This window comes from Prunus avium, chromosome 3 (assembly GCF_965620075.1).
Source record: "Prunus avium chromosome 3, drPruAviu1.hap1.1, whole genome shotgun sequence".
Taxonomy (NCBI): Eukaryota; Viridiplantae; Streptophyta; class Magnoliopsida; order Rosales; family Rosaceae; genus Prunus; species Prunus avium.
In genome coordinates this window covers 1443463-1464613 of record NC_142286.1, presented here as the reverse complement: position 1 = coordinate 1464613, position 21151 = coordinate 1443463, and the positions used below count along the sequence as shown (strand labels likewise).

Here is a 21151-nt window from a genome sequence, read left to right as displayed (position 1 = left end):
TGCAAAGGCGATTTTCTCCTCCTTCGGATGGTAGCGTCCCGGGCTAGTAAGCTTTATAACTAATTACTATAATAAACTGCTAGGAGATGATTATAGGCCAAGCTTGATCCAGGTCTTGCAGTACAGATCCATCAAAGCTGGAAACAAGATGTGTATGATAATGGTGATGATGATGTTCTTTCCCATCAGATTTATAGTACCATGAAGGAAGTTGGGCTAAATTTGGATGCATGGTCCAAGGCCTATGAGGACATCTCCCTCTCCTACCTTTTCATGATGAACAATCACTGTCATTTCAGCCAAATGAAAGGCACACAGCTTGGGGATATAAATTATAATGGGAGATTCTTGGTTAGAAGCTCATGAGAAATACAAGGACTATTGTGCGGCTCTCTACTTGAGAGAGAGCTGGGGAAAGCTTCTGCTTCTTCTAAGCCAAAAGGGTTTAATTTCATTTCCTTTTGATCACCAGGATTTTGATAACAAGCTGCTCAAGGCATTCAATGAGGTTTTTGATGGAAGGTACAAGGAGCACTCTAATTGGGTCATATATGACGAAAGCTTGAGGAAGAAGGTATGCCAACTTTTGGTGCAGGCAGTTGTACCTGTTTATAGGAGCTACATGAACAAGTATAGGGTTTTGGTTGAACAAGATGCAAGTGGTAGCAAGTATGTTAAATACACTGCACAAAGCTTGGAGAAGATGTTGTGCTCCCTGTTTCAGCCCAAGATTGGCAAGTATTCCAGCACCAAACATATACGTTTTATTGGTAAACTAAAAACATCGTGACGAATCAGCTTTGTGCAACTCTTAAGGCAATGTGACTTCATAGAAAGAGTAATGTTAGAAGGACCACATTTTTAGATTGTAGGATCATACATCTAATAGACGCAGGATCCGTCTAAACAAGCGGGTCCCGAACTGATATAGTCTGTAATGTGGTACAAATAGTGTTGAGGGTAAAACTAGTTAGCCTTGTGTTCATGTTGTATTCAGTTTGTATAGATTTACACTCACTAATTACTTACCATGTATTTATTTAAATTATTATTTATGGATTTCCTTTTAATTTTTTTTTAGAAAATTATTTAAAAGTCCACTTCAAGCCTTCAATTGTCTAAAGGGTACAAAGAATTAAAACTTTCCTCTTCCAGTTGGGGAGGAAGGAAAAAAATGTTATTCCGGTCCATTTTAAACGTAACATCCATGGACGTCACTCTTGAATAATAACCTATGGGATGTCATTGTTAGGAATGCTGTCCATGTGTCATTGCTTCATTTTATTTCATGTTTTTCCTCCAATTTCTTCTTTTTATGTCAATAGCACAAAAGTGAATAAAAAAACTCCATTAGAGACCAATAAAAACTGCACTCGTAGTCAATGTCATTGTCGGAGAATGACATGGTCATAATAACTGAACCGGCTTGTTCTTATTTGGAGGCGTTGTACCATTTTGTCTTTGTGCCCTCCTATTTGTCCTTATATGATAAAGCCCTGTTTTTTTGTATACATATTTGATGTTCTTGGCTAATAAGCTTCTCCTTAACCATACATATTTTCGTCGCAAGCTTTACAGTGATTGTAGAGGCTAAAGAGAAGGACCAATCTTTAACCTTATAGAACCCTCTGATTCAAACTTAGACAAATGATTTTTATCTATGTTTGCAGGGTACCTTTTGGGATTGAAATCCTCAATTCACTTCAACCCAATAATTCCAAAGTATTATGAAAACCTGTCATTACAGTTAAAATTCTGTCAATCTGATGGACAAAAATCAAGACCACATTCTCATCCAAATTATCTGATAATCCGTAACTTTATATACCTACCAAGTAATTACTGAACAAAGTAAGCCGTTGAATAATTTTTACAAACGAACGCAGTACACTTTCATGCTGTGCTGCTGTGCACACCCTCTATATCCATCCTAAAGAGGAAGTAGTAGATCGGAGATGGTGTGCGAGAAAGAAAAGGCGTGCTGAGATTTCCTAGCTGATTCCGTAAAAAAGACAAAAACAAAATAGAAAACAGCCTTCAAAACTTTAGAAGTAGATTTCATAGATCAACCTAATCTGCTCCCCTAACTAGGGGATATTTAGTATGGTATAGTTATGATCTAGTTTAGTGAGCTGTATGTCATCCCAATGATGACATTCTGGAAATTAAGTGCTTTGAGTTGCAGTGCGCTCTGTATCAGAAACATGTTTGGGGGCAGATGAGGAAACTCCTTCGACACTAGCTGGAGCTGATGGTGGTTCTGCTTCTGTTGGATCAATGCTGGGCTCTCTCCGCCATTGTAGACTAGATTTCAGATACCGTGGTTTGTTGGGGATGGCCTTTCTGTTACCATGTGGTACATGTGCGTGGAAAGTCTTTGCAGAAACCTGGGCTGGGGCTGTTGCCGCAGAAGCTACCTCTGCCTTCCTCAGCACCTATACAATAAGCATACAGGTGAAAAGTTAGTTTTTCGAATATTATTGTCAGTTCTCCAAAGGTGAATCTCAAATTTACAACCTAAGATCCTTGTGACTAACAGAATCTGTACCCATCTTGTGCCCTTTAATTGGAAAATTTTAATAGAAGAGAGAGAGAGAGAGAAGATAGAATGTGAAACATGAGGGATACACACGGGTATAAAAGAACTTGTCAAAGAAAAGAGGAATTCTATCTATTCAATTCTCTTTAAAAGATAAAAAATAAAATCTTTCCTTGATCAGAAATAGAAACTCTGTTGTCACCTACAGCCCAAGAGAAGCTTAATATTATCAGCCTATTCAGTTTATTATTTTTATCCCAACTTGGTTCTCTTGAAACCAGTTAATAGCAATTGTTTAGCATTTTTAACATTTATCCACTGCCCAATGAACATGGACAAAGTTAGAACAATTGAGTAGCAGATTTTCTACTCTCAACCATGTTAATCTCCATAAGACCTACCCTCGTCTTTTTTATTTATTTATTTCGTTCTTTTTTATTTTTTGTTTATTTTTAGGTTTCCCACTTTTTTCTTGTAATTTACCACATCAATAACCTAATTGAAACTTTGAGACATATAAGGAACTCCTCACCTTCACAGTTCTTGAATAAAATGTTGTCCCACTCAATGCCACGGCTTTGTCAACAGATTCCTTGCTAGCAAAGGTAACATAAGCAGTCCTGATAATAGAATTGTCATAAAACTGTCCCAAACCAAAGATAAAACATACTAATAGACTTTGGGTACTTCCCAGATATGGAATAGATGACAAAATAAGTGTTACCCTTGTCGTTTAGCAGTTACTATGTCTGTCAGCATCACCACATTGACAACCCCTCCACAGTTGGCAAAGAACAATGACAAAGCTTCTTTAGTTGCTGAAAAATGTACCTGTTTTTTTTTTCAAATAGTACAGGTATACCTATGAGATATTTTGAACAACAAATGCAGAATTTGAAACACATTAAATAAATCAGAAGGAATAATAGCAATATCTCCATGGAAATTAATCACAAATAGCTTTCACTTTATTCAAACAAAAGTGTTCTACAACCCCTGCTTTCTGGTCAGATTAACTAAGAAGTGAACTCAAAGCGAGGATAACAGGCATGAATCTGCACACCCTCTGGTTTCCATCTTTTACTATCAACTGCTTTACTTAGAATTACAATCCAACCAACCTTCCTTCAATTATTTTATGTTGGCAATACAGTCAGGCTCTTCTCAACACACTACTGTGAGCTTTAATGTTTCTCCCAATCAAAGTCAAGGCCTCCACATACTCTATGGCCATCTTCTAAGGTTCACAAAGTATTTCAACTTCAAACAAAGACTGAAGCAAATAACTCAAATAATTTAAACCTCCAAACAACATAGAAATATAAAAACCCTTCAATGACGATTGGTACTGTAAATCCCCTAATGGAATGTCACATTTTTAGCATTTTTAGACTTAGTTTCTAAATTATCATATGATTCCATCTCCAAGGTACATGACAGTCATCATAGAAAGTCCATCAATAAGCTTTGTTAACAAAAACAAATGACAGTTGTGGAGAAGAATTTATATTTATAATAAGAAAAAAAGTACTAATAGATAAGGAACAAACAATTTAGTGAGAAAACCAATGCTGATTATCTTGGGGGTGCTTAGGTGTTTGTATTTACCAACCAAAAAAGAGAAAAAAAAGAAGCAACATACACAAATAGCTTACATTTGTTACTAATACAGTTCTTGCGTCAACCTCAATGTTATTCTCTGAATATTTTAATATACCTGAAAATGCACAAATGCATTAGATTCCTGAAAAGTTCAGGCTTCTGGGGACAACAATGATTGCCAGTTAGTAAAGCTAGATCAATGAAATGATTATCAGTCAAGAGAGGAAAAATATGCATTCTAATGAAGAAGAATAGAAGAAACCCTAGAGACCTAATTACAAGTCTGGATAATGGTTAAATATTCTTCATAACATGTTTGTGTTTCTGAGAAAATTTTAATTTGCTTAAAATTTTTGAAAAATCCATAACAATGCACAAAATCAGATTAGGACCTTATGTGAATAATCCTCACGTCATTGTGTTATGCTTTCATCCTATGCATAGATAATTGAAGAGGTTCCAGACATAAATTAAACTATCCTGCTACCATCAGAATACATTTGCCTCTTTGACCCAAAAAAAAAAAAAAAAGAAAAAAAAAAAAAGAATACATTTGCCTCTTGCATAAACTGTTTATGAACAAAAAATTTAAAATAAAGGTTACATAGCTAACAAGACAAGAAGAATCAAAGAAACAGAAGAACACTGGCCCATACAGAGATCACAAGCTTTTTTCTTTTCCCAGGTCCTGAGCTTGTAAACACCATCACTATAGTTTCATTCTATCACACATCCACCCAAAACCACCTGCTCCCCCTACTTTCCCACACACACAAACACATGTATTGTAGTTCTGAACAAAACTGAAAGCATTTATATGCAGAAATGAGCTTCATATTTTAGCAAATTGATCCAAGTTACACAGAGGCTTTACCAGAATTCAACAAATGAATCATTTTTCCATCTTTCTTCTCCATCGCTAGCTGCTTTGAATGAAGCTTTGACATTTCCATTCCAATTTGATGCAATCTTTGTTTCACATCAAGCACTTCCTGGGGGCAAAGATATTCAAAACAAGTCTCTTACCAATTCAGTCAAGGAGGAAAAAAAGAAGTTGGTTCTCAAAATCCAATCTATCACACAATTCAATCCTCACAGATAGCACAGGCTTCAGATTTGCAGTAAATTTATCTTATATCAACTATGATCTATGAGGAAAAGAACATACTGGTACCTGGCTTTGAGTAGTCTTCAGACCATTTTTGGTTAAGTTTGATTTTTGGAAATCCTGTGAGCTATTTTTGCATTGAGGATACATGTTTCTCTCATGCACCAAAGAAACTGAACTAGTACCAGGGTCTGTACTGAGTTCACCAAAGAGCCTCTTCCGCCCAATATTATTTGCAGTATGAGGTTTACCCACTGCACTACCACCATGCTCCACTTTCTTTGTCTCCACAGGGTAACCATAATACATCTGACCAAGTGCAGGAGCTTCCGGATTCCTCTTTGGAGGTATTAGTGCGAGCTGGTTATGGACTTTCCCATCTTGCTTCTTATGGCCAACACCATAAAAATCAACACTCGTGTGCCCTAGAGATGTGTCCTCACATGGCTTTCCCAATCTATCCCAAACACTACCCCGAGGTTTTTCACTACGCAGGGATCCTGTACCTGGTGACAGACTACTTCCTAAATTGTTATTGGCACACATCTGTTTAAGACAAGGATGTCCTGCATGAAGAAAGCATCAAAGTGTTTATCATGATTGAGCCATAAGCAAAGGAAGCTTATACATTTTCTATAAACAGGCAATTAACAAGATCAGTTCCACAGATACATACACACCCACATAATTGTGTATTTCTAATAGCTTAAATACGTATATAGGTAATCTAACGTGCTACCTGACATTAAAAATCGTGCATTTTCAGGCACTGCCTCTCTTTTTGGTAAAGGTAAAAGCTCCTTAGGCAACCCTCTTGATTCTTGATTGAGAATCTGCTCTACAATAAGCAAATTCTGAACTTACAAAAAGGAAACTTTGTGTATAATCACTAAGAGCGCCATTAAACAGTGTAATCAGCCAACCTGGTTAATTTCATTTATACACTGAGTTCTTCGATCTACGTCACGGTTTATATTTTCAGTTGCAATAGTTCTTCTCAGAATTCCATTGCTGCATGTCCGTGACAATCCTTTCTTGGTATTCACCTCACTCAAAGGGGCAGAAAAAGAGGGACAGTGTTGAGAACCTTCAGCAAGTTTCACATCCTCAGAAGAAATAGGATCACAAGTTGACACTTGGAAGGTCATGTTGTCTTTCATCTGCCACGGGAAACTACATTACAACTCCTCCTAAAACTCTGTCATACATAAAGAAATATATTCGGATAACTGATATTACCGAAAGCTCATCATGTCCAGTAGAATGACTCTGGAAATCTTCACATCTGTCAGTGCTTGCACCCTTGCATCTATCACTGTCTTGGGGACTAACGGCAGCAATTTCATCTAGATACAAAAAGCCAAAGTCTGTAGAAGATTGACCAGGCTTTTTCAAGATAAGATTCCATAACCTACATAGGCAGACGAGTTGAAAGTTATTTTGAGCCATTCTTTTGTGCTTAGAAATAAGACGAGACGGATAAGTGACCTTATTAATGAAAACAAAATGCAAAGCACTTTTATTTTACCCAATGTTTGTGAGGGAATTATCATTCACTTTTAAAATTGGGTGAGTGCGATAAAGAAGAAAGTTACAGCTAATCAAGAAAGTTTCATATTCGGGGTACCAGGATACAAATTCTACAGTCCTGTTGCCAAGAAATGCCTCTAAATCCTCTTTTGCCTGATATTGATGCTTTCCATTACAAATCAGCACTGTAATATACTCCTGAAGTGATGAACACATTACTCTCAGTGAAAGCTTGTTAACGAGAAGAGTGAATAATCACGCATTTGTTTGCGCTTCATCACAAAATTTCAACTCAAGTTTAAAAATAAGAAGAAACAGATAAATAACACTTTGGCAACAACTACAGAAATTGACCACTATTCATTGTTGGAGTAGCAATCCCAATTCCATTTTTTCACTTCTCATAAATCAATTTGCAGTATCATTGAGAACAAACATTTTTCTTTTCAGTGTGTGGGTTTGAATATATAATCATATTGAGAGCTACCATTGAAAAATTGAATCAGGCAACTTAAATTATTCACTCATACTGCCACAACCTGAATTCCTCCAAAAACAAAAAAGAAAGACGATTATGCCAGCAAGGGCAGAAACAGGAATTTTTTAATGGGTGGACTAGCTACATTTATTAGCTAAAAATTTAATGATCAATTTTTTTCACTTACAATTTCTAAAGTCTTTGTAGAAATAAAAATATACATGAAATCATATAAACCACACTAGTTCATAGCTCAATTGACTAATTTTCAATAATTAAAAATATATATAATCTTTGGATACAAGCGATATTGGGAGAGGGAAAAACAAACCTTAGACAAGGGTAAATGGTCTTAACTATTTGAGCTACAAACCCCTTGCGATTTCCAATAAGCTTTAACTTAAAACAAATACATATTAAATGCAACCAAAAACCATTTATTATCAAAATGAAAATATGTTCAACATAATTGAAAGTGTATCTATTTTAATGTGTATTTTTATTGTTTCCATGGAACTAAATTCATAAATATTTGGACTTTAATAGGTTCAATATTTGATAGAAAGCAAATATATAAATTTAATATTTTTTTAACCCCCAAAACCTCACTGGGGACTGTAGCCCTCGTGGTAGTTCCCCCCATGTATCCCAGTCACTATCACATTTATCAAGTGCTTGCAATTATTTTAACTCTTAGGACATGATTTCTTGTTGTCCACTCAACTTCTTTTGAATATAGAAGAAATTAGAGCAAGCAAGAGGCTAGAGCTTACTTAGATTAAACATTCATAATATCTACATACACATCTGTGTAACTCTGAAGCACAACTTCAAATACCTAATTTAATTACTAAGCACGCGACGTTTTCATTCTCATTTCACCCAACAACAAAATCGTCACAAAACGTAACGTAAAATGTTAATTTCTTTGCCTACATTTTCTCGGCAACCAAACGAACAAGAGGTTTTCCTTCCCATCTCACTGAAAGAAACAGCATCAAACACAACGTAAAGTGTAAATTCATTTTCCTACAATTTCTCAGCAACCAAACGAGGAGCTACAAAAGAGAATCGCTCACACATTTTCCCGAAACATCAATTTATTTCGCTAATTAGACTCAGAATATGGAAATAAGTAAAGGACTATTATAGTGTAAGTTGCACTGGAAAGGATGAGAAAATTACAGCGAGGACGTCGTCTCTGTAATCAGCGAGAAATTGACGAAGCTCGCGGGAAATGAAGGATTTGAGTCTCAAAGCCGCATATGATTTCCTGTGGACCTTGAACGACCTAGGGCTCGCCGAGAAAATGTCCATCGGAAAATGCAGCGTCGTAGGCTCTCGCTCTCTTCTATTCAATTCTTTTTCCCAGCTCATCAAACGAGTCTGAAACGAGCCAGTGACGCTTATAAGCATGCTGCTTAACGGGTCGGGGACTCGTGCCCCTTTTTACCGTTTCGACCCGAAATAGAAAAACAAATTCTATTTCCCAACTATTTGTGTGAAGTTACTACTATGGCCCTGTTGCACTTTTTTGGTCGAAATGCCCTCCCTGTTTTTTTTTTTTTTTGGGTCAGAAAATGCCCTCCCTTTTTACTAACTCATTTTAAAAATAAGGACACTAACGTAAATATATATTATATTATTTTCATTTCCAAGTTTTTATCCACTACTTTCTCCTTTGTTCCACAATCCTTCCTCTCCCTCCACTTTTTCTTCATCTCTCATTTCACTCCTTTTTGGGTCGAGAATCTCTCATTTCACTCTAGCCAAAATAGAGAGTTACAAACCAAGGTGGTTGGTGTGAGTGGTTCGGCACTCTCATTCCTTAAAAGAGGTCAGGGATTCGATCCCTACTCTTGTACGGAGTCACCACTTTGGCCAGCACTTTACTCCTTACGGGCCGACCCGGTGTGAGTGGGGATTAATTTGGGTTGTGGTTAAGGCTTAAAGGTGCCATCCATAGTTGGGGCCCATCCAGGACCACCTCGTGGTTCAGACAAAAAAAAGAAGAAGAGAGAGTTACAATACGGGCCTGCATTTATTTTTTACAGTACTCGTTATTTTTTTATTATACACTAGACTCTCCGCACACGTTTCCGCGCCTGCAAGAGGTTTTTTTAAAAAAAATTAAAATTTATTTTAGAATTAAAAAAGATAATGGGTAGTTGTGTTCCATAAAAATAGGCCATTATCTGATTTTTCTTTTAATTTTAATTTTTTTAAATATGAAAAAGTGTGAATTTACCATATTATCCTCATTTAATTAATAATTTCAATTATTAATGTTTGCATTAACCAAGGGCATTTTCTGGTATTTTGAATGTTTCACAATTCTCTACCTTTTGCTTTAGATATATAGATTCTTCTACATTTATCTTCTTTTTTTAAATATATTTTTTTATACAAGCGATACTGGGGATGGGGTTTTTTCTCACACAAAATGTCAAAGTACCATAGGAATTTGAACATAAGACCACTAACCTACAAGTCAATGCCATTTTCTACTAGACTAGACCCTGTTAACCAATTTTCACCACGCCAACAAGAGTCTAGATCAACTATAAAAGAAATCAAATGAACTTGAATTGCAAGTAATTCCCACTTTGGAACTGTACCAAAAAGAAAGCTTCCACCACAAATGATTATAAATTTTTATTTAGATCTCCAGGGACAACTCAATTAAAATTGTGGAATTGAAATCGGCAAAATTGTGGAATTGAAATTGGTATTGTCACAAGCTCTCAACTTTAGAGCATCTCCAATTGTCTCTTCAACAATGTTGGAATGCTAAAATATGCGAGCCATATCAACGAAACTATCCCCAACAAAACAAACTTGTCAAAACTCTATCACAAAAGCTACAACTCCTTTCTCTCTCTTTATAATTGATAAGTTGATTGTAGCTCTTCAAAACAATTATTTTTACTTTGGAAAAACAAACTTAAATTGAAAATGCTAAAAACCTTTTTGCTTATAACATTAATTGTCTGGTTTATTGTGTAAGTGGAGAGCATCCGCAACTATGCTCTCTATTTCTTAGCGAAAATTTAGCTAAAAATATAAGAAAGCTATTTTAGGAGCTCTCTAAAAAATTTCAACTCCAACCATACTCTCTAATTTGGAGAGTCATAAATGCTATAACTCTTTTTTGATTGGTCAATCTCTATTAAAAAAGAAAATAAAAAATAGTTAGCATTAAATAAAGGTTTGAAATACTCATTAAATAAGGCAGCATTAAATTATAGGGAGCCACTAGGAGTCCTTTCTCTCTCCTCAGATTTAGGAGCTCCGAGAGAACTCCCTATTTTAGGAGGTGGATAGGGAGCATGGTTGTAGTTGCATTTTTACAATGCCTTCCTAAAAGGTGATTTAGGGAGCCCATTGTAGATTGAGGAAGGTGAATCATAAATGATATATTTTTGCTCACCACTTTAGCCAAAAGTGTATTATTGCCACGCATCTCAACACTTAACACGTGTCAATGGGTCTAACTATAGTCAACTCTTTACTTTGTATTTGTGGAATTATGGTTATGCTAATGGACATATATCAAGTGTTGAGAAGAATGGTAATGGTACACATTGACTTAAATGGTGAGAAAAAATGCTCTCAAATGAGAAATGTAGGTAGCATTCGTCAATTTTCATCGCGGGTATAAAAAACTTCAGATGAATTAGCTTTACTCTGTCAACTTTAAATGATAATAATTGGTTGGAAATATATAAAGTTTAAAGATAAAAATATTTTCAAATTTTAAACGTTAGATCTGAAGCCCAATTTTTATTAGCGTTGGGCCTCAAAACGAAACTACGAAATTGGGCTTAGCATAAAAACAAAACAACCTCCCGCTTGAATTCAAAAATGGCAATCATCCTCCTGAACCCTTGACCCTCCAAATAATCCTCAGATCCATTTCCACAGACTCACTGACACGCAGAGAGCAAAAATGGCAGAAGCGATGGTGGAAGAAGAGAAGTCCTTAATGCTCAAAATCGCTCAAATCTTGAACGACGCTAGCACCTCCAACGCTACCTACAACCGCAAGCTCAAGGAGCTATCCGCCCTCCGCTCCAAGACGTCCTCGTCTTCTCTCTTCTTCTCCGCATTCTGTAAAACTCTAACTCCCCTCTTCGCCTTCCAGAGGCGTACGGCCTCCACCGAACGCACCGTTCGATTCGTCTCTGCATTCGCCACGGCCCGAGACTCCGGCCCTGCCTCCCAATGCAACGCTTTCTTGGAGGACTTTCTCAGGTTCCTTCTGCCGGTGTCTGCCGCCGCTAATAGGACTCATAGGTTCCGAGCCTGTCAGATTGTTTCTTCGGTAGGGTTTTTAATTTGGTTACTGAACCAAGTGTTGGAAATTGAGGGGAAATTGGGGTTTGGGGTTTTAGGGCTTTCCTATTTTTGGTATTTTGAATGGTTGTTTCTTGGTTGGTTGCTGAGAAAATGAAGTCAGAGAAAGAAGGGGATATTATTCATGGGATTTGATGTGTTGATAGGGGTGATAGGAGACGATTTCTGGTTTTGGGTGCTGGATAGGAACTCTTAACGACTCTATATTTCAATTTTAAATTTTAGCTTCTTTTGTTTGAACCCACAAGTAGAGACGCATGACTTTTGGTTGCTCTATATGTAGCTTATGAATTATTTCTCAAAACTTTACAATTGATGAACTTGATGGAAGGTGCATAAATTCTTAGAGCTATTTTCATCACGATGGTTTTATTGGAAAAGAGGGGTTTCTATAAGGTTTTACTTTTGAGCTACTGACACCTAAAATCTAGATCTGTAAGTAGCATTTGATTTATCTACTCTGGATGTTACACTTCGTTTGAACTTATATGGTGAGGTTTCATTAGCTTTATTCATTCTTGGTGGGAGCTTTCACTGTAATACTGTTACCCTTACCCCTGATTTGTCATGAAGTTTTTTTTTTTTTTTTAGTTCATAGGTTGTATGAATTTCATACTTCGCAATAGTTTTCTCTTTTTCCTGGCTTGATGGAAATTTGTACTCTTGTAGATCATCCTGCAATTACCAGATGATGCAGAAGTGAGCAGTGAGCTCTGGGATGAAGTAATAGATTGTATGAAGTTGCGTGCGGGGGACAAGGTCCCTGTAATCCGTATATCTGCAGTTAGGGCTCTTTCACGTTTTGCAAGTGATTGCGAGAACAGTGATATTCTTGATCTATTTCTTGATATGCTTCCTCTAGAACAAACTGTGGTAAGTTCCTCCATTGATTCACATACATATATGTTGTGCAGGGCTGGTGTTAGACTGATAGTCCATCTTCTTTCTCCTATCTGTTGTTTATATTCTACTTGTAGAGTTTCCTTATTCAACATCATGTCCATGTTATAATATGAAATCGTGCTTTGTTGAGAAGCATTTCAGTATATTTTGGGTATACTGAAATTTGAGTTGTAGTTACAACAAACACAAGCTTGCATACTCTTTTCCAATGGATAGTTTGTAATACTATTGTTTACCAAAGGATATACTATGATTGTGTCAACTTTTATGTGTTGGTATCGTATCTCAATGTTATAGTACTTTATAATTCTGTGGAAACTTGCTTCTTAGATATCCAACTTTGGCATTTTTGCAGGAGGTTCGGAAGACAATAGTGCTATCTTTGCCTCCTTCAAATGTAACCGCACAGGCAATCATTGATTCTACATTAGATGTCAGTGAATCAGTGCGCAAAGCAGCGTACTGTGTTCTGGCTAGTAAATTTCCTCTTCAAAGTCTCAGGTAAGTTTATTCCCTTCTTATTGCAGCAGTATTTGAACATCTGATGGAAATGCAAGGGGTGCTGTAAAGATTTGAAAAAAAAAAAAGAACTTATTATTTTATGAAACAGTTTTGAAATTTACAATCAAGGGGCAAATTTATAACTCTAAAAAATAGGAGAATCTTTTGATTTACCATTATATGGTGATGATTACAACATTTCTGTCTGATTATAGTTTAGTCCTTGGCTTTATTAACAGGGGCAGTTATGTTTACCAGTGTCTAGTCATATTTGAGCTACAAATTTCTACATATAAACCTCCACTATGATAGTTAGCTGGTATATTACTTAGAAGAACATTATTTTTTGGAGGGTTGCCTTTTGTTCTTTTCCCTTTTCTTTCAGTTTTTTTTTCTCACTTTCATTTTCTTGTTTTTGTAGTATCAAGCATAGAACATTAATTCTTCAGAGGGGACTCGCTGATCGTTCTGTTGCTGTTTCAAATGAGTGTCTTACATTAATGAAAGATGAATGGCTAATTAAGTGCTGCAGAGGAGACCCTTTAGAACTTCTCAAGTTTCTTGATGTTGAAACCTATGAATTCGTTGGAGAGTCTGTGGCTGACGCCTTGTTAAAAGCTGGTTTAATTAAAGTACGAGATGGTGAAAATATTATTCGGCAGTACATATCATCTAGCGATGAGATGACTGAAGGTTTGATAGCATTCTAAACCTTTTTGCTTTTTCATTACTTACACGTATGTCTTTTTTATTTTCCTATTCTTTAGTTTGGGTGGGGAAGCAATAAAGGTTCCATGTCCACGTATGGGACTTACCAATTTAGCATAACTCTTTTCCAGACCCAACATGTTATAACAATCTTGATTACCAGAAACTTGACCATAAATTTGTGATAGTCCTGAGAACAGAAACTCAAGGTCTAGATATTGCCAATGAAGAGAAAACATGTACACAAATGATTCTGCCTCTTGATTTTTGTTGTCTTCTAGACTAGTCATACTGAATACTTCTGCGACACATGCCAAACTGAACATCACGGTGGTTCTAAAGTATGACCTAAAGATAAATTGAAGAATACACTTCTTTTAAATATGTCATTATGAAGATCTGGGCTCAGTTCTTCATGAACATGTGAACATGGACTTCGTTGAACGAGTTATACCTTGGTTAAGAAAAAGAGTTCTAGTGAGCTAACTTTTTTATTTTATGTGTTCCAGTAGTTTTTTCTGAATCTAGTACCTTAAATTTGGACGTTCTTCTAGTTCTGACGATTTTCAGAAAAGATTGCATTTTCTCTTCGTCAAATCTTTGATGCTCCCAAACATTTGGTGATGCATCCTTTGATCTATACTAGACACACACATATACATACTATACTATGAATGTTAGCCTGTTTTATTGATCATGCTTTGGATTCAACGTTAGAAGATTCAGCACGTTGCACACCAAGCATCCAACTAATGGAGGCGGAGGTCGCTCTTTATTGGAGGATGATATGCAGGCACCTGCAGATGGAAGCACAAGTAAGTTTATACTATTTTACTATGTAATTTTCAAGTGGTTTGTGGTTTAAAACATATAGAATGGAGGGGAGATCATAGCTGAAAAGTTAAGGCATATGAAAGTTGAGATAAAGTGGCCAGTGGGTGCTGAAAAAGGCCACATAACCATGTCTGGAACACTCTATTAGGGCATATATTCCAATGACATTGTTTCTTAATTTACATATACTGAACAAACTGGCCCCTCATTATTTAAGGGTCGCAACTTGTGCTTGAACAGGCAAAAGGCTCTGATGCTGCTTCGACAATGGGCACTGAAGCAGCAGTATATGCGGCAGAAGCTTCAGACAGCAATGACCTTCTTGAGCAAATTCTGCCAGCAACAATTTCTGATTATATAGATTTAGTCAAAGCTCACATTGATGCTGGTGAGTGTAATTAACATTTGATTGAGAACATTGATTTATATCCAACTCTATATCCTAACTTGAAATTACTTACTCAGGACCAAATTATCGCTTTGCATGTCGGCAGCTACTCTTGCTTGGTGCATTGCTTGATTTTTCAGATGCTACAAACAGGAAGGTTGCTAGCACATTTGTGCTGGAACTGCTACATAAGCCTTTTGACCATGAAGTTGATCAGTATGGGGACATGGTTGTTATAGGAGATGGAATAAATCTTGGTGGTGATAAAGATTGGGCTGAAGCGGTGTCTGGGTTAGCAAGAAAGGTGCATGCTGCTAGTGGTGAATTTGAAGAAGTTGTTCTTGGGGTTGTAGAGGAGATTGCTCAGCCTTGCAGGGAAAGAACAGCTGATTTTATGCAGTGGATGCACTGCCTTGCTGTTTTCGGCCTTTGCTTGGAGAAGGCAAGATCATATCATTGCATTCAAGGGAGAGCTACTGAGCCTGCTGAACTACTGCAATCTTTATTGCTTCCAGCGGTAATGAGCTTATTTCATGTAACTGAAAAACAAAGAATTTGTGTTGTTTGTTCCTTTTGAATTTCAAAAAATTGGAGGAGTGTCTGGTTTTTGTTTTAAGGTGGTTGATATGCCTAACCTCCAACTTAAGAGACAGGAGGCACGCTAACTCTTAAAGTGTAATCCGTTTCTTCTTTTTACTGTAACGACTTTTGGGTAAATAAAACGCACCTAATAATAGGCATGCTTGATGCCGTTTTTCTTTTGTAGGGTTGACAACATCTTTTGATTCTGAATTGCAGGCGAAACATTCTCACTTGGAAGTCCAGAGGATTGCAGTGAGATGCCTCGGGCTTTTTGGGTTGTTAGAGAAGAAGCCAAGCCAGGAACTAGTAAAGCAGTTAAAGGTTTCATTTGTTAAGGGTCCTGCTCCAATGAGCATAATTGCTTGTAAGGCATTATTTGATCTTGGGATGTGGCATAATCTTCAAGAAGTTGATAGGGTGGTGGGCCAGGACATTTTATCACAACACCAAGATTACGATATAACCTCAAGTCCTTTAAACTTTTCTGATACAGATGGGATATCGAATATTAAATTGCTTGATCTTTTGTATGCTGGGCTTATTAAAGATGATTGGGACAATTCTTTAGCAAGTGATGAAAATGAGTCTGTTCAAGGTGCTCTTGGGGAGGGGTTTGCTAAAGTTCTTCTTGTGAGTGAAAACTACCAAAGCATGCCCGCTTCTCTACATCCCTTGCTTTTATCCAAGCTCATTACCCTGTACTTCAGCAATGAATCTAAAGACTTGCATAGGTAGCCTGTTTGTGCCTTATTTATTCTGTATCATTTTCACAAGTATAATTTAGTTCTGGCAAAAACAAACACATACCAGTTTAATGCTTCACTTTTTCACCAGGTTGAAACAGTGCTTATCTGTTTTCTTTGAGCATTACCCTTCCCTCTCAGCTAATCACAAGGCAAGTAGTGCTTATTTGTCTAACATGAGGTGCCTCTTGTATATCTGCATATTGGAGATGATGCCAATAACCTGAAATCGTGTGGTTATTTAAATGCAGAAGTGTATATCGAAGTCCTTCATTACAGTCATGCGTTCTATGTGGCCGGGTATCAATGGCAATGCTGGAGGTTCTTCCTATGTGGTTTCTAATATGCGTAAGCGTGCAGTCCAAGTATCACGTTTTATGCTGCAAATCATGCAGGCTCCCTTATATAAAAACGAGACGGAGGATGGAAATGATACCGGGGAAGTACCAGAAGTCATAGAAGAACCTCCACTTGAGTGTGGTGAGGAGGGGCTTGCCATACGCATAGCCACAGAGGTAACTCAATGACTGAATCACCAAATGATTATTTTTTTATGTTGAACCACAGCTAGAAGTTAATATTTCAACTTCCATAATTTTGGTCTTTTTGCCGTACTCTGAAGCTGTGATTATGATCATAACTATGAATATCTACTTTTGACTAGGGTTAGAGGCTGTATATAGATAGGTTGATTTAAGTCTCAGTGATTAAGTCTTATCATCTGCTAACTTAAATGGTTGTTCAAGGTTCAAGAATCTATTTTTATATGCCTGCTCCATAATTGGACCTCAATTGTTTTTGGATCCTATCCTATTCCTTCATACCAGAAAAGGTATTGACAGAAGTCAAGGTAGGAATAAAAGCAGCTAGTCCCATCCTTTGGGATGAAGGCTTGTTGAGTTGAGTTTTATGCTATCAATAACCCTGTCACTTTCATTTCATTACTATACAGATACCCAAAGATAAACTCTAGTTTTCCACATCATTTCTTATCAGTGTCTTAATGAAACTTAATGAGCCTATCTAAGATTGTTTATGGTAAGCATAGGTTATAGTTTTTACCCTCTTTTGGCCATTAGTTTTGTTATTACTCTTTCCTTGATTCCTTTTTCTTTTTCTTTTTGATTTTTTAAATAAATAACATTGTTACTTTATTTTTTAATAAATAATGAGATAGCTTGAAACAAATTTGTTATTCTTCCAACTCCAAGTTTCAAACTGATCTAGCATAGTACTGAGGATCTTATACATTTTGTAAATCTGTTTGGCAGTCATTGCACTATTGTACTACCTGGTATATTGTACATCCATCCCAAATCCCCAGGCTTAATTGATGCCTTCAGAATGAAGAATTTTTCAGGCTTAAACTTATTGATTACTTGGGTTTATTCTTCATTTAGGTGGCAACCTTCAGTACAAAGAAGACACCTGCAGAGAAGTCATATGTGTCAGCATTATGTAGAATACTTGTGTTGCTCCATTTCCGGTTATCAGAGCAAGGGGCTATCCAATTAATAAGGAGGCTATTAATTCGTGTGGCTGAATCTGTATCGGCAGAGAAGGATCTTTTCAAGGAATTAAGGCGGATGGCTGACCATCTCAAGGCACTGGATAGACATCCAGATCAAGAAATGTCGCAAGACCAAGCTAATCTTATATTTGGTAAAATCCTTAACTTGTTCATAAGAGTACCATGGAAAGGTTTTTTCAGTCATGAAGTTCTAGACATTTGTTTGAAAATATTTCTAACGATTGGAGGTACAAAAATACTTATAATCTATCCAGAATGAAGGAGCAGGTGATTTTTTTGATGATAAACTTAATTTATTTCCCATAAATCTACTGGTTTAGATAAGCTCTGCTATATGCACAAGTATTGTGTGCTGCATTGCAGTAATGTTGAGCTAGACTATTGCAGGAGGAAATAAAATATGATGTCTGCCATATTAACTTCTTCAAGTAAACAGTTTTTCTGCTTACTAGTGTATGCAGTCAAAACACCACCTATTAGGTGTTGTTTCATTGACATATTACATATGGGATTGCAATCATTTGAAGTAGTTTTGGTGTGTTTTTCCCCCTATTTTTCTGGGAGTATGGCATCTCTTCTCTGATTACAATCTCTATAATTCTTCTGCTTATAAATTTTGTAGGGAGGTTAGAACTAGACTTCAACATGGATTTCAACGTTTCTGTTGAAATGCCACAAACACCAGCTCCTTGCTCAACTAAACCAACCCGTCGCAGGAAACAAGTGAGGCTTGAAGAGGAATCTTCTGATGAAGACAGTTCCCCGACCTCTGTTGTTCCTAATAATCTTGGCACAGTAAGCGCTCGCTCACAGAGGGCAAGCAAGACCGCAGCACTGTCCAAGATGACAGCTAAAACAGCCTTCAGGATCGATGAAGATGATGAAGATGAGGAAGGCTCAGAGGTTACATCGGATGAAGATTCCGATGGATCTGATTAGCTCCTTAAATCAGTGGGTTGGCATGTTAGATTTCTCCATTGACGCAATGATCATTGCTTAAACATGCTATTTTGTTGTTGTATGGTTTCTCAAATGAATTAGGTTGCAGATTTTGTACATAGATGGGCTCATGTGAGTTGTAAAATGTGAAATGTGTTACTCCGGTTGTTCTCAGGCTCACCACGTAATATATAGGCTGGTGAAATTGTACTATGTTTTGATAATGATACTATGACACTATTGCTTGTAGTTTGGGAAATTGAGTCAAAACTTATTGCTCATTTGTAGTGCCAAATATGTCAGTTTCAAAGATTGAGGTAGTTCAAAAATATGGTAGTTTTATTTTGGCTAGACAGACGTGATAAGAGGGAGGGGATATAAATGTGGAAATGCTTGAAAACAGCTTATAACTAAGTCATTCTCCAGAAGAGTTTTATGCCATTGTGGCCTCTTATTTATCCATACGATACAATATATATATATATAAGCACATAATCATCACAACCTGACAATGATGGATTCTTAAGATCAATATGGTGGCCCCTCCTCTACCCAACAAGCGGATATCTTTGAGTTTTTGTAATCATGTCTTGATAATAAAAAAGGGTCCACGTCGCTACATCAGCCTTTAATAGATCTATTAACGATTTTCCTAAAGGAGTAGGTAATTTGTAGGTTTATTACGAATTTGAGTATGTAATTGTAAATGTTCAAAAAAATGGGTATGAACTTGAAAATGACCCATAATTTTGGGAGTCTTTTGTAGATTTTCTCATAATTTATTATGCCTATTTTCGTTCAGATAATATTCCAACTTATGCATACATAATTTTATGGATCCGGATCCTCCGCTTTGATTTTATCTGCCATGATCTGCTTGACTTTTCACCTTCATATGACACCTCATTAAAATTTAATCTAAGTGATTCAAAGTTTGGCACATCATCTCTAAAATAAAAATCCAATTTACTACTAATTAAAAAACAAAAAAAAATCCTAATTGAACTATCAAGAAACTTAACTCCTGCAAATTTATTATTTTCTATCTCCTTTCTCTTCAACGTCCCTCCTTTTCAACTGTTTTTCTCTTCTTTCTTTCTCTGCAGCTTTTCCACCCAATTGCACAAATTTTGTTTATGGGAGAAAATGCAATTTTCTTATTTTGTATTGGTTTGATTAAAGACAACTTTTTGTACTACTTTTATGGAACATAACTACCCATGTTACATTTTCTTAATTTTAAATAAAAAAATAAAAATAAAAAATAAAAAAAAACCAATTGACACATGCGTAAGCGTGTGCCAAGGGGCTAGTTATTAATAAAACTTGAGACTTTTCTCAACATGGAGAAATCCATTTGATCTCTCTTTATCAGATTTGACATTAGTCTAATTCGTTAATCTTGTTTTGCATGCCCCACGACAAAATCTACCTTCTTAACCTGTGGATCCAGGAATTCTATTAAAGAGGGTCAACTTTAAATATCTTTATAATTACAATAAACTTAGTTTTTATAAGAAAATATATTTAAGAATTTTCTTAACACTATAAAAGTCCAATTTTACCGTTCTAATAAAATTAAAAAATTACAAGAATATATTTAGGGTCAACGTCAACTACAACTACCATGAATTTAGGTTCAGTTTTAATACTCTAAAAGTCCAATTTTAACACTCTAATAAAATTAAAAAAATTTAAACTTTAAACTTGAAAAATAAATAAATAAACCCAGCACAAAGTTCCCCATTGACGACCCACTACCCCTTGGTAATTGGTGGCCTTTTCTTCTACATCAACACAAGTTTTCCTATGACAATATGAAAGATATATAAGAAACCAAAAATTCCAAATCAGGTTGTCATGTCCGTATAGAATCATTATCCCTTACGTTGTTTAACAATTTCTCGAACGTCCTGGAATGTGGATGAACTTCGGTAGCAGGATTAATATGGCTTATCAATCTTGAAACATGCTAAGCATAAAATAAAGAAACACACAAAGAATTATTTTATATGGTAAAACCCCACCTCTGGGGAAGATCCACGGGACTTCTCTGTCCAACACAAATCCACTATAGAACGATGATTACAAGAATTACTCACACACTTATCCTATACACGTTCTAGATAATGTTTACCGACTTCTTCGTAACTCAACTTCTGTCAAGAGATGATCTTTCAACACTCCTTATGTTGAACGCAATACTGGTCACGATTGCTTCAAGCTTGCTGAAGTTCTTCCAACCCTCCTTATGTTGAATCCGATACTGGCTACGATCGATTCAAGCTCATTGGAGAAAAACCGCCACCACAGTCTTGGTGCCCTCAACCGTATGAGTCACCGATCATGCAAATGATAAAAGTGTTTGATAAATCACCAAATAAACATGGAACACTTGATGATTTATCT

At 36.4% G+C, this 21151-nt stretch overlaps 2 protein-coding genes across 3 annotated transcripts; one reads left to right on the top strand and one right to left on the bottom strand.

Annotated features, from left to right (window-relative positions):
• Positions 1-1800: 1800 nt before the first annotated feature.
• LOC110752351 (RNA binding (RRM/RBD/RNP motifs) family protein) lies at positions 1801-8646 on the bottom strand. Its single transcript, XM_021952984.2, has 11 exons — positions 8443-8646; positions 6877-6977; positions 6489-6660; positions 6173-6409; positions 5989-6082; positions 5316-5815; positions 5016-5133; positions 4195-4256; positions 3264-3370; positions 3072-3159; positions 1801-2435 (listed from the first exon to the last, which is right to left on the bottom strand). The coding sequence occupies exons 1-11, from the start codon at positions 8632-8634 to the stop codon at positions 2166-2168; spliced, it is 1941 nt and encodes a 646-aa protein (XP_021808676.2). The 5' UTR covers positions 8635-8646; the 3' UTR covers positions 1801-2165.
• A 2474-nt stretch (positions 8647-11120) lies between these two features.
• Positions 11121-19046, top strand: EMB2656 (ARM repeat superfamily protein). 2 transcript variants are annotated; one of them, XM_021953027.2, is made up of 12 exons: positions 11121-11581; positions 12283-12486; positions 12872-13017; positions 13439-13710; positions 14443-14540; positions 14800-14947; positions 15025-15464; positions 15746-16260; positions 16364-16424; positions 16524-16787; positions 17673-17934; positions 18426-19046. In XM_021953027.2, the coding sequence occupies exons 1-12, from the start codon at positions 11207-11209 to the stop codon at positions 18740-18742; spliced, it is 3102 nt and encodes a 1033-aa protein (XP_021808719.1). In that variant the 5' UTR covers positions 11121-11206; the 3' UTR covers positions 18743-19046. The 2 variants fall into 2 exon arrangements, with proteins under 2 accessions (XP_021808719.1, XP_021808720.1); XM_021953028.2 differs by having other exon boundaries at positions 14446-14540; positions 18426-19045.
• Positions 19047-21151: the final 2105 nt, after the last annotated feature.

Excerpts from the sequence above, each read along its gene's own strand:
- EMB2656 (XM_021953027.2), top strand. The coding sequence starts at position 11,207 with ATGGCAGAAGCGATGGTGGAAGAAGAGAAGTCCTTAATGCTCAAAATC. Across the intron at positions 14,948-15,024 it reads CAAAGCTCACATTGATGCTG|GACCAAATTATCGCTTTGCA; the intron begins GTGAGTGTAATT and ends TTACTTACTCAG. Across the intron at positions 17,935-18,425 it reads CCAAGCTAATCTTATATTTG|GGAGGTTAGAACTAGACTTC; the intron begins GTAAAATCCTTA and ends TAAATTTTGTAG.
- LOC110752351 (XM_021952984.2), bottom strand. The coding sequence starts at position 8,634 with ATGAGCTGGGAAAAAGAATTGAATAGAAGAGAGCGAGAGCCTACGACG. Across the intron at positions 6,978-8,442 it reads ACAGAGACGACGTCCTCGCT|GAGTATATTACAGTGCTGAT; the intron begins GTAATTTTCTCA and ends TCATCACTTCAG. Across the intron at positions 5,134-5,315 it reads TGAAGACTACTCAAAGCCAG|GAAGTGCTTGATGTGAAACA; the intron begins GTACCAGTATGT and ends CTTTGCCCCCAG.